The sequence below is a fragment of the Dendrobates tinctorius genome, unplaced genomic scaffold, assembly GCF_039654945.1.
Source record: "Dendrobates tinctorius isolate UK_male_01 unplaced genomic scaffold, ASM3965494v1 ptg000037l, whole genome shotgun sequence".
NCBI classification, from domain to species: Eukaryota; Metazoa; Chordata; class Amphibia; order Anura; family Dendrobatidae; genus Dendrobates; species Dendrobates tinctorius.
In genome coordinates, this window is record NW_027361705.1 from 26,110,866 (window position 1) to 26,127,051 (window position 16,186).

At 45.2% G+C, this 16,186-nt stretch overlaps 1 protein-coding gene across 1 annotated transcript; it reads left to right on the forward strand.

Moving 5' to 3' along the window:
* The first annotated feature begins 9,808 nt into the window (after positions 1 to 9,808).
* FTH1 (ferritin heavy chain 1) lies at positions 9,809 to 14,997 on the forward strand. The gene is made up of 4 exons (XM_073573959.1): positions 9,809 to 10,004; positions 11,688 to 11,834; positions 14,363 to 14,488; positions 14,743 to 14,997. The coding sequence occupies exons 1-4, from the start codon at positions 9,903 to 9,905 to the stop codon at positions 14,899 to 14,901; spliced, it is 534 nt and encodes a 177-aa protein (XP_073430060.1). The 5' UTR covers positions 9,809 to 9,902; the 3' UTR covers positions 14,902 to 14,997.
* Positions 14,998 to 16,186: the final 1,189 nt, after the last annotated feature.

The window sequence follows — 16,186 nt, forward strand, 5'->3', positions numbered from 1 at the left end:
GTGTGTGTATATTCTTTCCTCTATATCTCTGAGGCCGTAGGGGGAATTTTTTTTTCTCTCAATGGAGATAAAGCAATTGTCTGATCGTGTGGAGCAGCTCGCTGCGGAAGTGCGGGGAATTTCCGCCTACCTTGCTCGTTCGCATGCTGTTGAACCAAAGATCCCTACACCTGATGTATTTTTTGGGGATCGATCTAAATTTTTGAGTTTCAAAAATAATTGTAAATTATTTTTTGCCTTGAAGCCTAACTCGTCAGGGAGCTCCGCGCAGCAGGTTAAAATTGTCATCTCTTTGCTGCGTGGCGATCCCCAGGATTGGGCGTTTTCTTTGAAACCAGATGATCCTATTCTGACTAATGTGAACGCATTCTTTCAAGCTTTGGGGTTGTATGATGAACCTAATGCTATTGATCAGGCTGAAAAGACCCTGTTGGCATTGAACCAGGGTAGAGATTTTGCAGAGTTGTACTGTCAAAAGTTCCGAAAGTGGGCGGTCCTTACTACCTGGAATGATAATGCCTTGGCTGCTCTCTTTCGGAAGGGTTTGTCAGAAGCCGTAAAAGATACTATGGTGGGATTTCCTGTTCCCTCTGGTCTGGACGATTCTATGTCATTAGCCATTCAGGTTGATCGGCGTTTATGTGAACGCAGGATTGCACGAGAGGTGTTGTCACCGGTTGAACAGACGTCTGAACCTATGCAATGTGATAGAGTTTTGTCTAAGGCGCAACGTCAGGAGTTCAGAAGGCGTAATAAGCTGTGTTTTTTCTGTGGAGATGCCTCGCATATTATTTCTGTTTGTCCTAAACGAGAGAAACGCTTTGCACACACGTTTTCTGTTGGTGGTGTTCAACCTAAGTTTCTTCTGGCAATTACTCTGATCTGCTCCCTGTCCACATTTTCCGCCAAGGCTTTTGTGGATTCGGGAGCAGCGCTAAACCTAATGGACTTGGATTTTGCTAAACGTTGTGGATTTGCGATGACACCTCTGCAGACGCCTATCCCTTTGAGGGGGATTGATGCTACTACTTTCGCTAAAAATAAACCTCAGTTTTGGACCAAGGTGGTCATGCGAGTCGCCCCAGACCATCAAGAAAATTGCAGATTTTTGGTGTTGCATGGTCTGCATGATGCCATTGTTCTGGGGTTTCCCTGGTTGCAAATTCATAATCCAGTTTTGGATTGGAAATCTGTGTCTGTGGTGAGTTGGGGTTGTCGTTGTGCCTTTAGTGAGGCTCCGATTTTTTCCACCTCTCCTCAGTCGCATGATGTTCCTGACTATTTGGCGGACTTTTATGATGTATTTAGTGAGAATGAGTCTGCGTCCTTGCCTCCTCATAGGAGTTATGACTGTGCAATCGAACTAAGCCCGGGGTGTAAATTTCCCAAGGGTCGGCTCTTCAATTTATCTGTACCCGAGCACGAGGCTATGCGGTCCTATATTAAGGAGGCGTTGGAGAAGGGTCATATTAGACCATCCTTTTCACCCTTAGGTGCCGGTTTTTTTTTTGTGGCCAAAAAGGATGGTTCTTTAAGGCCTTGTATTGATTATCGTGCCCTCAATAAAATTACTATTAAATATCAGTATCCGTTACCCCTGATTTCGGATCTATTCTCTAGAGTTAGAGGTGCTTGCTGGTTTACCAAGCTTGACCTCAGGGGGCGTATAATCTTATCCGCATTAAGCAGGGGGATGAATGGAAGACGGCGTTTAATACTCCGGAGGGACATTTTGAGTACCTGGTGATGCCTTTTGGGCTCACTAATGCCCCTTCTGTCTTCCAGTGCTTCATGAACGATATTTTCCGAGACTTTGTCGATAAATTTTTGATTATCTATCTGGATGATATTTTGATCTTCTCCAAGGATTGGGATTCTCATGTGGAACATATTCGGACTGTGTTCCGGATCTTGAGGGAGAATTCCCTGTATGTCAAAGGATCAAAATGCCTTTTTGGAGTACAGAGGATTTCATTTTTGGGATTTATTTTGTCTCCGTCAACTATTGAAATGGACCCGGCCAAGGTACAGGCCATTTATGATTGGGTTCAGCCCACTTCTTTGAAGGCCCTCCAGAAGTTTTTGGGTTTTGCTAATTTTTATCGGAAATTTATAGCAAAATTTTCTAGTATTGCCAAGCCATTGACTGATCTGACTAAGAAGGGTGCTGATGTGTTGAATTGGTCTCCGGAGGCTGTTGCTTCCTTTCAGGAGCTGAAGCGAAGATTTACCTCCGCCCCGGTTTTGCGGCAACCTGATGTCTCACTCCCGTTCCAGGTAGAGGTGGATGCTTCTGAGATTGGTGCAGGAGCTGTTTTGTCCCAAAAGGATCCTGTAACATCTAAAATGAATCCCTGTGCTTTCTTTTCCCGAAAGTTCTCTCCATCTGAACGTAACTATGATGTGGGGAATCGGGAACTGTTGGCCATGAAATGGGCATTTGAGGAGTGGAGACATTGGTTGGAGGGAGCTAAACATCAAGTTGTGGTCCTCACTGACCACAAGAATTTGATTTACCTAGAGTCGGCTAAACGCTTGAACCCTAGACAGGCTAGGTGGGCCTTGTTTTTTACACATTTTGATTTTGTGGTCTCTTTTCTTCCTGGAACTAAGAATGTCAAGGCAGATGCCCTCTCTAGGAGTTTCTTTGCTGATTCTCCTGTGGTGACCAAGCCTGCTACCATCTTAGGCGAAGTGGTAGTTCTTTCTGCCATCTCGCCCGCTCTGCAAGACTTCCAGGAGGACAAACCTGAGCGTTGTCCCAGTGGAAAGTTGTATGTTCCTGACCAGTGGAAGAAGAGAGTGATGTCTGAAGTTCATTGCTCTGCATTGGCTGGTCATCCAGGTATTTTTGGTACTAGAGATCTGGTGAGTCGCTCTTTTTGGTGGCCCACCTTGTCTCATGATGTCAGGAATTTTGTGCAGTCCTGTTTTGCTCCCGGTCTAAATCTTGTTCTCGCTCTAGTGGGTTGTTGATGCCTTTGCCGGTCCCCAGGAGGCCATGGACCCATATTTCAATGGATTTCATCTCTGATATGCCGGTCTCTCAAAGAATGACTGTTATTTGGGTGATTTGTGATAGGTTCTCTAAGATGGTTCATCTTGTACCACTCCCTAAGTTGCCATCTTCCTCTGAGTTGGTGCCCCTGTTTTTGCAACAGGTGGTTCGCTTACACGGGATTCCTGAGAACATTGTATCTGACAGAGGAGTTCAGTTTGTGTCTAGATTTTGGAGGACTTTCTGTTCCAAGCTGGGAATTCAGTTGTCCTTCTCCTCTGCTTTTCACCCTCAGACCAATGGGCAGACAGAGAGAACAAACCAGACCTTGGAGTCGTATTTGAGATGTTTTATTTCCGCTGATCAGGATGATTGGGTTTCATTTTTGCCCTTGGCCGAATTTGCTTTAAATAATAGAGCTAGTTCTGCCACTTTGATGTCACCTTTTTTTTGTAACTTTGGGTTTCATCCTCGATTTTCTTCAGGGCAGGTGGAGCCTTCTGCCTGCCCAGGTGTTGACACTGTGGTGGAGAGAATGCACCAGATCTGGGACCAAGTGGTGGATAAGTTATCTCTCTCCCAGGAAAAGGCCCAGCGGTTTTCCAATCGACATAGGACCATTGGTCCCCAGTTTAAGATTGGTGATATGGTGTGGTTATCATCAAAAAATATTGCTATGAAGGTGGCTTCTCCTAAGTTTAAGCCTAGATTTATTGGACCTTACAAGATTTCGGAGATTATCAATCCGGTCTCTTTTTGTTTGGCTCTTCCTGTCACATTTAAAATCCATAATGTGTTCCATAAGTCCTTGTTGAAGAGGTTTGTTGAACCAGTTGTTCCTGGGGTGGCACCTCCAGACCCAGTATTGGTTGAAGGTAACATGGAATATGAAGTAGAGAAAATACTGGATTCCCGTTTGGCTAGACGGAGACTCCAGTATTTGGTTAAGTGGAAGGGTTATGGTCAGGAGGATAATTCCTGGGTCTCTGCCTCTGATATTCATGCCAAAAGATTGGTGCGTGCCTTTCATCGGGCTCACCCTGATCTCCCTGGTGGCGTGGTTGAGGGTTCGGTGACCCCTCCTCAAGGGGGAGGTACTGTTGTGAGTTCATTTTCCCCTTCGTCACTGAGGTCTGGTGAACTCCCTATTTTGGTAAAGGAAGGTAATGAGCCTGATTATCAGGCACCTGAGCCTAATGAGGATGACTGGCTGAGTGGAGTCACTGACTGGATATAAGGCTGCTGACGCCCTTCTGCCCTGCGGGTGATTTCTCTGTGGACTTCTAGGACACTAGTCTGATTCCTGCTCCTCTAAAGCTAAGTTTTCTGCTTTGCCTGTTAGCATTCGTGTTTTGTTTTTGTTTTCCTTGCTTTTCTGGATTCTGCCATTCCCTGCTGGGGTGAGCTGAATCTCCTTTTGCCTGTTGCTCTGTGTTCAGAATATTTCTGAGTACTGACATAGCTTTTTTGAAGCCTAGCGTCTTCAGGGCCTTTTTCACTGTCAGTCTGTTGGCTCTTATTTTCATAGGGTTTTTTACGGATTGCAGACAGCAGCCTTCCTGTCCTTTCCTATCTAGCTAGCTTGGGCCCAGTCTTTGCTCAGTCTATCTTTCTGTCTGTGTTAGTGTTTTCATCTTGCTTCACCGTCATTATATGTTGGGGGCTGCCTATTGCTTTGGGGTCTGCTCTGGGGCAGTTTAGATTTCCCCTTTCTTTCTTTAGGCCTATTTAATTCTCCGGCTGTGATCGAGGGGTCTAGGGCATCGTAGGAACCCCCCACGGCTACTGCTAGTTGTGTTGATAGGTTCAGGGGTCTGCAATCCGATAGCTGCCAACTTCTCTGGTTTTCTGGACTTAGCTAGCATTTCTGTTTTTGCCTCCTACGGTGACTCAATCATAACAGTGGGCTGTAAATGCACTACTTCCATCTAAGACTTGGGGGCACATCAGCAACGTGAATAGTGTCGGTAGTGAGAAGTCCCCGAAGCAGGCTACAGCTGTCTGCCCTACAAGTAGAGTTCTTGGGAACGTCTGTCAGGAGGCACTCCGGTGTAACTCAGTACTGGGAGTACTTCACACATAAAGGCGCTATAAGAGGAGACGTTCAGAAAGGCACATGTTGGCGGAGTGTGGAAGGGAACATTCCATCTGATCTGGAGGTTGACTGAGTCCCTGACCCGAAGGACACAGCACGGAGGCAGGCACCTGTGTGTACTACAGACTGAGTAAAGCTTTGGAACTGCATGCCCTGGTGTCCTCCAATTATTCCTGCGCCAACACACCCTGTACCACTACATCTGAGTATCAGCTTCTACACCGCCTGCACCTCTCCTCTGCCCCTACATCTACACTGCCCTGGGGCTACAGCTTCACCTGTGGGGAGCTTCACCATCTTGGCTGCAACACACCATCAGCCCCAGAGGATCTGCATGCAGCGTCGGCCCAACATCCCACTTGCCGAACACCACAGGTGGCGTCACGAACTATTCCATTAACTACAAACCACCATTCAACACCCCTGATTACTTGGGTGCCCAGGGCCACGGACCAGGTCACCGCTGCTGTGACATATCCGCCTGACACCGGCCCGGTACCGAGTAGCCCACAGCCCTGGGAGGGTGACCCGCAATCACTTAAAGGGGCATTTACACTGCAGGATAATCGTGAATGCGCATAGTTAAAAACACTGATTTAGCGATTATCTTGCAGTGTGAACAGGCTGACGATCAGCCGTTGAAGAGGAAAACCGCTCATTCATCGGGTGTAAGCTCATCGTTCTCGGCTGTGCATCATGCTGTGCAAACAGGACTCGTGCTGCCGAGAACAAAGACAACCTATGCACACTGAACGATCGAGTATAGATCTAGCATAGAAGGCTCAGTGCGCATCGTTTACAGCACATTTGGGCAGCACGGTGGCTCAGTGGCTAGCACTGCAACTTTCACATCCCACCAAGAACATCTGCAAGGAGTCTGTATGTTTCCTCCGGGTTCTCCGCTTTCCTCCCAGACTCCAAAGACTTACTCATAGGGAATCTAGATTGTGAGCCCCAATGGGGACAGTGATGATGATGTCTGTAAAGCGCTGCAGAATTAATGGCGCTATATAAGGGAGTAAAATAAATACATTTACATTAGTCTGCCTGTGTAACAGGGATTCAAAGAACCGCTGATCGATAGTCCGTGTAAAACCTTTAGTTTCACCTGCAATATCCTGTGGCCAATCATATTGGCTGTGCGGATTTACAGGTGAAATACCTGTTTCTCTGTAAAATTAAGTGTCTGTGCAAGGTAACAATTAGAAAGCCACTTCATGACCGTGGCATGTGAACACAGCCTAAGGATAAGTTCCCATTGCATTACACTCTAGGTTTGGCATTATATCCTCCCAGCACATATACTATTATTACCAAATGAACGCCAACAGACTACTCCGCCCGGACATTTGGAGGGGATCGGTCAGTACACTTGCTCTTCCAACTGACTAAAATATTCTTGACTATGGTTTCCAATACAACTGTAAGCCAAAGGTTATCGGGATTCTCCAGGACATAACACTGATGACCTCCAGGACCCCGGGAGTTAGCACAGAGAAGGGGCATGAGGCTGCTACGGCTGCTCATCCCAATTACTCAAAGGAGGATTCCTGGGCCTTTTTTGCTTATCCTTAGGCCATGTTCACACTATCAGTATTTGACATCGGTATTTTGATAAACGCAGAAGTGGTGACGTGTTTCTATGATAATTTTCCACTGATTGTCCCTCTCCTCGTTGTGGCTTACAAATGGTGATGGAAAATACTGATCAGAATCATAGAATCATAGAGTTGGAAGGTACCTCCTGGGCCATCTGGTCCAACCCCCTGCTCAACGCAGGATTCGCTAAATCATCCCAGTCAGATGTCTGTCCAGCCTCTGTTTGAAGACTTCCATTGAAGGAGAACTCACCACTTCTCATGGCAGCTTGTTCCACTGATTGATCACTCTGTCAAAAAGTTTTTTCTAATATCTAATCTGTGTCTCCTCCCATTCAGTTTCATCCCATTGCTTCTAGTCTTTCCTTGTGCAAATGAGAATAAAGTTGATCCTTCTACAATGTGACAGCCCTTTAGATATTTGTAGACAGCTATTAAGTCTCCTCTCAGTCTTCTCTTTTGCAAACTAAACATTCCCAAATCCTGCAACCTTTCCTCATAAGACAGGGTTTGCAGACCGGTCACCATTCTGGTCGCTCTTTTCTGAACTTGCTCCAGTTTGTTGATGTCTTTTTTAAAATGTGGTGCCCAAAACTGGACACAATATTCCAGATGAGGTCTGACCAAAGAGGAGTAGAGGGCAATAATGACTTCACGTGATCTAGACTGTATGCTTCTGTTAATACATCCTAGAATTGCATTTGCCTTTTTTGCTGCTGCATCACACTGTTGACTCATATTCAGTCTGTGATCTATTAGTATACCCAAGTCTTTTTCACATGTGCTGTTGCTTAGCCCTATTCCTCCCATTCTGTATATGCTTTTTTCATTTTTATTGCCCAGATGTAGTACTTTGCATTTTTCCCTGTTAAAAACCATTCTGTTAGTTGCTGCCCACTTCTCCAGTTTATTTATATCTTTTTGAATCCTCTCTCTCTCTTCTCTAGTATTAGCTATCCCTCCTAGCTTTGTGTCATCAGCAAATTTAATCAGTTTACCCTCAATTCCTTCATCTAAATCGTTGATAAAGATGTTGAACAATACAGGGCCCAGGACAGAGCCCTGTGGTACCCCACTTGAGACATTCTTCCAACTGGATGTGCAGCCATTTACGACCACTCTTTGGGTCCGATCACTAAGCCAGTTATGAGTCCACCTAACAGTTGCCTTGTCCATTCCATACTTAGTCATTTTTTCAATAAGGATTGTATGAGATACTTTGTCAAATGCTTTGCTGAAGTCAAGATATACTATATCTACAGCATTTCCTTGATCCACCCAATCAGTGATTCTGTCATAAAAGGAAATTAAGTTAGTCTGACATGACTTATTAGTTACAAACCCATGCTGACTCTGTTTAATCACTTCATTCTTATCCAGGTACTGACATACATGTTGTTTAATAATTTGTTCAAAGATCTTTCCTGGTATAGAAGTCAGACTCACCGGCCTATAGTTCCCTGGGTCCACCTTCTTCCCCTTTTTGAAGATAGGAACAACATTTGCTCTTCTCCAGTCTTCTGGGACTTCTCCTGTTCTCCAAGAATTTTCAAAGATTATGGAGAGGGGTTCAAAAATTTCTTCTGCTATCTCCTTCAGTACTCTGGGGTGTAATTCATCTGGACCTGGAGACTTGAATTCATTTAGGTTAGCTAAGTGTTTCATCACTATATTTCTGTTTATAGATATCCTGGATTCTTCTATTCCCTTAATAGGACAGTGAAGAACAGTTGATGTTACACTTCCTTTCTGAGAGAAAACAGATGCAAAATAGGAATTTAAAAGTTCGGCCTTCTCAACATCCTGTCTTACCATTTCATCATTTTCATCCTGTAAAAATCCTATAGCATCTTTGACATTTCTTTTACTTTTGACATATCCCCAAAATCCTTTATTATTGCTTTTGACGTCTCTTGCAAGCCTCAATTCATTGTCAGATTTAGATAATCTGATTTGTGCCCTGCAGGTTCTGCAGACATCATTATATTCTTCTTTAGATATGCCTCCCTCTTTCCATTTTATGAACATTTTTTTCTTCCTTTTTAGCATGTGCTTAAGTTCTGTGTTCATCCATCCTGGCTTCCTTAAATACTGAACGTGGCCTTAAGGTAGGCAATCACTATCACGTCTGATCCCATCTCCCCCAGTCCATAGAAATTTGGGCCAGTTGTCAGATATAAAGAGTTGCTGGGCCAGGCACTGCCACTCAGCTCAGTAAGGGATAGCGGTCTCACTTCAGCACCACGTCCCTTTAATCATCCGATCACTTGGGCACCAATCTGATCTACGAATAAAGCGTCAATATCAGAGTGAAGAAACCCCCCCCAGAGAAGGCTATGGAGGGTGCGCGACCACTGAGCCCTCGCTATAGCGCTGGTCACAGCTAAGGCCTGTTTCACACTTCCGTTTTTGTGTCCGCCAAACGGATCCGTTTCCGTTTTTTTGACGTAAACTGATGCAAACGGATCCGTTTTTAAAAAAACGGATCCGTTTTTTTGACGGATCCGCGGTAACCACTAATGGAAGTCTATGGGACAAAAAAAACGGATCCTGCAAAAAAATGGCGGATCCGTTTTTTTACGGAAACCAACGGATTTTGACGGATTTGAAAAAACGGAAGTGTGAAACAGGCCTAAGCTGAGCGTATTGGCACGCTGTTTAAAGTGGACATCTCCTTTAAAGGCCAGGCCCTGTTTACTATCCAGCAGCACTAATTATCACACATGTGCTATTAACCTCTATCACACAGGCAGCACTCATTATAAGCGGCCTGTTTATGACATGACGCCACCTCACAGTAACGCCTGCCCCACATTACACAAACACGTTTGTTTTGATCTCGTGACCACGTGACCTGGCGGCCATTTGTAGTTTGGGCAACTGAGCTTTAAAGCTTTTCCAGTGACCCAAAAAGTCAGAAATAAACGATAAGCGCAGGCTCCTTACATCGGCTTATTCACCTACCTCAGAATCACAATAGAGGAATTTTTTTTCTCTATTACTATTCACATAGATTTAGACTCTGCCCTAAACAAGCATGGCGTCCGGCTGGCAGGTCACGTGTCAAGAGGCGGAGCAGTTTCCTTGGCACCGCTAGGGATCTGGTGACGTCTGTCTGCGTATATATAGCACAGCGGGACGGCGCCGTTCAGAGGACAGTGTTCGGTTCCCGCTTCAACAGTGATTGGACGGAACCCAAGAATCCACCGCCATGAGCTCCCAGGTCCGTCAGAACTACCACCAGGACTGTGAGGCCGCCATCAACCGGCAGGTGAACCTGGAGCTGTACGCCTCCTATGTGTACCTGTCCATGGTGAGTGCTGAGCCTGCGCTGCTGGGCGACACCTGCGTGCCGCAGGCAGCCATTTTTTTATGTGGTGTACGTCAAACAGCTGTTGCCGTAAAGCATGTGCTGCAGGACTACAACTCCCAGCGTGCTCTGTTGGCTCATGGCTACATTGGCCTGTAAGTGGCCCAGGCCTTACTCTGCAGCTGCTCCACTCGTGACCTGATCCGGGGTTCTCCTCTAACGCCTGGCGTGCTCTGGGGGGCCCATGTGGGGCTGTGCAGTCAGCTGGGGCAGCCTCCATCCTGCAGTGCTGGCTCTTGTGGTGGCCTCCACCTTGTCACTTACAGCACAGGATCAGCGCTTGCCCAGCATGGGTGACTTGTCTATCGGACCTTGTGGTGGTCTCTGACCTTAGGGGGGGGCTACTCCCTTCTGGATGCTGGATCTGCCATCCAAATCCCCCTTCATCCAGTGTAAGTGTAGCTCATGCCATTCACTTCTATGGAGCTGTTAACATTGCAGATCTCCCTCCTGTGCAGTCCATGGATGCTAGCCTGGTCTCCAGGACTACTGTGGGTGAGGTGTCATGGTGGCACTGAGGCCACTCCAGTGCATGGCTGCATCCAGGGGTGGTGCACACTGCTCACAGAGGGTCTGAAGCTTCTGAGCTGTCCCTGTGCATAAACCAGGTCCTATAACAATAAACTCCTGCTCTGTCAGTGGGCACCTTCACTACCCTGCAGATCTGTTATCTGGACTCATGCTTGGCATAAGGGCACTAAACCCACCTCAGGCTTGGCTCTGGCTTATCGACCAGGTTGCTATCAGACCCAGTGAAGGGTGTGGAGCAGCAGATGGTGCCTGTTAGTGCAGATCAGTGTGCTGCAGCTGGGGTCTGGTTTGCTAAACCCTGCATGCTATCTGTCCTTTCATTTCCATATATCATATGGATCCAGAAAATGTGGCCATTATTAGCTAACTTGCATGATCTCTGCTGAGGGGCTGTGGCTCCTAGGGTAACTACACAGATCAGTGAAAAATGAGCAAAACTTGCATATAGTTTTTTTTTTTTTTTTTTTTTTTTTTAAAGATGTGTTGGGAGTTCTAGTTACGCAATAGTTGGCATGGTGATCTGATGGCTTGGGTTAGATTAGCCCCTCTTGTATGGAGTGTGTTCTAGTACATGAAGTGTTGAGTGGGCGGACGCAGCGGTTATATAAGCACGTCTTGGGTGATATAACGGCTTTCGCCTTAGTTCCTTCGATGCTGCGCTCCGTCATGTCTCTTCACTTGGATGTGCTGCACCAATGGGATGGTTAAACTCCAGGAAAACATTGTTGCGTACAATACAAAGACATGATGACCTCCAGGAACGTTTTCTGCATGTGTGATGGGAGGGATGTCCTGCCATGTGTAATATATGGGTGAGAAGTGTTTGTTTACACCGCCCTCTGCTGGCAATAAGACATCATTGTCTCCTAGTGCCTGCATCCTTGTATACAGTGCTGTGTATCTACCAGCAGTCCTAAAAGTGCAATTAGTGTGTGTGTGTGTGTGTGTATATATATATATATATATATATATACTCTAGCCTGCACATAAGATTACATCTAAATCCATGCTTATAATCTGCCATTAATGATTATTAAAAGACTGGGGTCTGATGTTCTAGCTATTGATCAGTTACTTTATTTTCTTCCCTTGTAGTCTTATTACTTTGATCGTGATGATGTGGCATTAAAGAACTTTGCAAAATACTTTCTGCATCAGTCCCACGAGGAGCGGGAGCATGCCGAGAAGCTTTTGAAGCTGCAGAATCAACGTGGAGGAAGGATTTGCTTGCAGGACGTGAGGGTAAGAAGACTTTGCCCTATTCACCTGCTGTAGTGTAATTATTGACAGGCTCAAACCCAATGAACATGGCCTTGTATCAAGTAAACTGCCTGCCAGGGTAATGCTGCCACTGAGTGTAATGGTGGGATCGGGCTGCAGTGCTCCCTAGTAGAGGCAGATGATGGCAGAGTTATCCTCTGTCGGCTGCATTGCTGTGCCAGCCGAGGGCCCCTGTTATTACAGGGCCCCTATGAAGACCAGCTGAGGCTGCTGCTATGGGAGCACAGTATTGCCGTGTATAGTAAAAATCCCAATCAGGCAATGCCAGGTTAAAGTGCTGACTAAGGGGCCTTAAACTGAACAAAACTTTACAAAATAAAGGGATTATCTTGACCAATAGATCAAATGTCCTATATTTAACACCAAAAAATGAATAATATGGAACAAGTGTAGCTGTAATGGCGGCTGTTCAGACTGTGGCCTCTCTCAGCTCCATACACTGAGGACCTGTCCACTCACATCTGGTATTGCATCTCCTCTTGCTGCATTGAACTACCATTCACACTATGTAACAAGACATGTCCCTAAATGCTAACATCACTGCTAAGTCAAGTATTTCTAATAGGAACAGCAGTTTCTTTAATAAACACTTCAGATTTAATCTTAAGGGAAGGTGGTGCAGCTTCTATTACATAATCAACTTTAATACTTTTTTTTTTTTTTTTTCTTTTTTTGCCACTTTTACTTGCTGGTGTATGACACTTGCACACCTCAAATACTGCATCCCTTGGGTATAGGATTTCTGTCAGTGTGATCTCCTCCTTCACTGGCTGACCTGGGCTGTGAAAGATCAGACATCTTGGTGTAGCCCACAGCATGTGTGTGTTGCCATCATGCATGTGTCCCAAAACAATGGATGACTATGGGGTACACTATACATCAGGGGGCTTTAATACTGTCAGTGCTTTTTTTTTTTTTTTTTTTTTTTTTTTTTTTTTTTTTTAAAGAAGGAATTCACTGGTGTAATAGTTACCTTCTGGGAGGCTTCTGTTATACTGTACAGGAGCAATTGAAGGGGGATCTAGGGGCTTCAGTAAGAGGCAAATTACTCTTGGGGCTGCCAAGTTGTGAAATGCACCCTAGACTTGTGTATCTAACGCCATCCTGTGATGCGCTGTACTTGTGTAATTTAACACTGGGGTTAGATATATCCCAGCATATCGTACAGTGAGCAGCACAAATGAACAATCGGCGCTGCCAGCCATCCTCAGTGACCATGTCCACATCTCTATCATTTTGCAGTCCTACAAAAATGGCTCCACACTGACCCTAAACTTCCCCTTTTGTCCTGTTGCAAACGCTCAGGAGGAGCAATGTTATGCAGGTGAACAACCTCGCCCCAGTTTACTGCAGTCATAATGTTACCTAGTTGTACACTAGGTTTTGATGTCAAACTTGAGTAGCTGCTCCCCCTAGTGCTTAAAATAAGTGGGGGGGGGGGGAGGAAATGTTAAACTTTTCAGATTTTACTCCACTAAAACTTTTTAATTTAAAAAAAAAAAAAAAACTTTCATGTTAATAAAGTTTGACCCCTTCCCTTTAAACTAAAACACTAGCCAATTATCAAAATCAGCAGTGGTTCCTCCACTCACACTTAATCCCACTAACTCTTGCTTTTGGAAATGGGGTTAATGTGTAATCTTAAGTGTTCTTTCTACAAAACTGTAAAGTACAGCACCTCTGTGAATAGACAGGTGATGCATGCACCTTGTCAGTACTTGCTTCATTCCAGTCTAGCATTCATCTGTTAATGATAAAGTACATGTCCTGTGAATGGAAGCACAATGTTACAGCCCGACTTCTGTTTTCAGTAAGGTGTTTGTTCCATGGTATCTGTAGTCGCCCCAGGCCATACAACTGATGCTGACTTTATCCACCAGACATGTTCACATTCTGTAAGCTGCAGCTCAACTCCACTGAAATGCATACAACCTGTTTATAGACGTGGGATTTTTAGAACTCGCTGAAAAAATGACTGACAATTGTGATAAAGCTAAATTCTAACTACTGGCTTCACATTATTGTTAAAGCAGCTATGTTGGTTAAAAGATCTGTCTTTGGAGCAGTTCCTTACTGCCATGTCATGGTGGTACACTCCTGAACTTGGCTCTGTTGGCTGCTGCACCCTATAATTTTCAAAAATGTCCTGTTGCCTTTGAGCAGGCTGGTCCCAACAGCATGCTTTATGAAGATGCATGGCCACTAGGAGTCCATATACTCTAAGGGCCCTGGTTTCAGACCTCATCAATATTCTATAGTTTTCAGAAGTTCTGTGAGTCCTCTCCTGTCAAAGACAACATGTAGGAGGCAATTGGAGGGCTCTCATGTGATGGTAACAGTATTATTGTGGCCCCTGGATCAGGGGTTTGAATCAACTTGATAACCCCCCCCCCCCCCAAAGCAGTTTTTGCAGATTTATAAGAGGTACATGAATTACGCATGGATATAGAAGTCTGATCATATTGATGAAAAATGTCATGTAATTGCAGAAGCCAGATCGGGATGAGTGGGGCAGTGGGCTGGAAGCCCTAGAATGTGCCTTGAAGCTGGAGAAGAGCGTTAACCAGTCCCTCTTGGATCTGCACAAAGTGTCTACTGAACGGAATGATCCACATGTGAGTGACTGCTGTAATGTGTCACCCTACTGGATCCTATTAATGTCGCTTGGGTGACAGGGACTTGTCTGCAGATGAGCAATCTAACATAAAAATGTGATCAGCACCTTGCCTTCAAAGAAATGTATCTTAGGCTAAACTTTCTTGCCCTGAGTATTGGTCTGTTGTTCCCAGAGCTGGAATCTAAGACCATCACAAGGTAACTTTCACTAGCATTACTGCTGCACAGCTTAATTCACTTTGTATCTTCTCAGCTCTGCGACTTCTTGGAAACGCACTACCTTGATGAGCAGGTGAAATCGATAAAAGAACTGGGTGACCATGTGACAAATCTCCGGCGACTGGGAGCCCCACAGAACGGCATGGCTGAATACCTCTTTGACAAACACACACTAGGGGAATCCCACGACTAAATTCCCACCTTATCCTGCTTGATGTACACTTTCCTTTTAATGTTTGTGTGATTTTGTTTCTTGCTATATCTTGCCTTCAATAAATCCTCTACTATATGTGGCTTCACAAGTCTCATCACTTCTACATGTTCCAGGCATTTTCTTGCCAGTGTTGGTACAGATTTCGCTGCCTACACTACTCCACAGGGATGACCTGACTAGAAGGGCAGATGGTGCATGTTGGCTCTACAGGACAGCACTTGCATGCTATGGACGATAGGTTTGGGCCTCAGTCAGCCAGTGTAGGCACATCTTGACATCTCTAACCTCAAGGTCCAGATCACTTGATCTCTTAACAATATAAAAACATGAGGGATGAAAGTGATGCAATGACACTTGCTTGGTCTAGATGGTGCTGCGTGGATGAGGCTACTGTATCACAAAATCCAGGTATCAAAGCACTTTTAGATCTGTGGTGTTTCCCAAAGATATCAGCGAGGCATCCCAGTTCTACAGTTTCAACTTCAGGAACATCACAGCATCACCACACAGCTACTGCTAATGTCTTAAGTGGCAGAAGCAATTTCAATGAGTCATTTCACACTGCTGTTGCGTAAGGCATCAGAGCTCAAATCACAGCAGACACTGAACCCTTACCCACCAGGTCTTGATTTAAACTTCAATTCCAAACTGTAAATGATGAGCCAGTCCCTGATGCCTCATGCATGGCTGACTGCTGCTGTGCCATTAGCAAATGTCTACTGTAGGTCAATTGCCACTGTTCATGGATTGCACCTAATTTTTGCTGCTTGGTAAGCTTTGTCACCCCCTTAAAGTGTTGTGTATATGTTTGGCCTCCTATTGAGTTTAAAGGGAATCTGTCACCCCTTTTTTGAGATATCATATAATGATATCATTCAATTGTGTGTCACATAAGGATTCTCTTAGTACTTTTGCTTCCCCCTGACCCTGCACCTTTCATGCATAAATACCTTTTTTATATCGGTTCAGATGTATGTAAACTGCCACTTTCCAGTCCGCTGGGCGGGGCTTATTCACCTGCTTCTACCCCCCCCCCCCCCCCCCCATCTTGCTGTACACATTTCAAGGAGGGGGGAGCAGGTGAATAAGCCCTGCCCATCAGACATGGCAGCTTACATACATCTGAACCGATATAAACAAGGTATTTATGCATGAAAGGTGCGGGGTCAGGGGGAAGCAAAAGTACTAAGAGAATCCTTATGTGACACAATAGAATCATATCTCAAAAAAGGGGTGACAGATTCCCTTTTAATGGGGTTTGGGT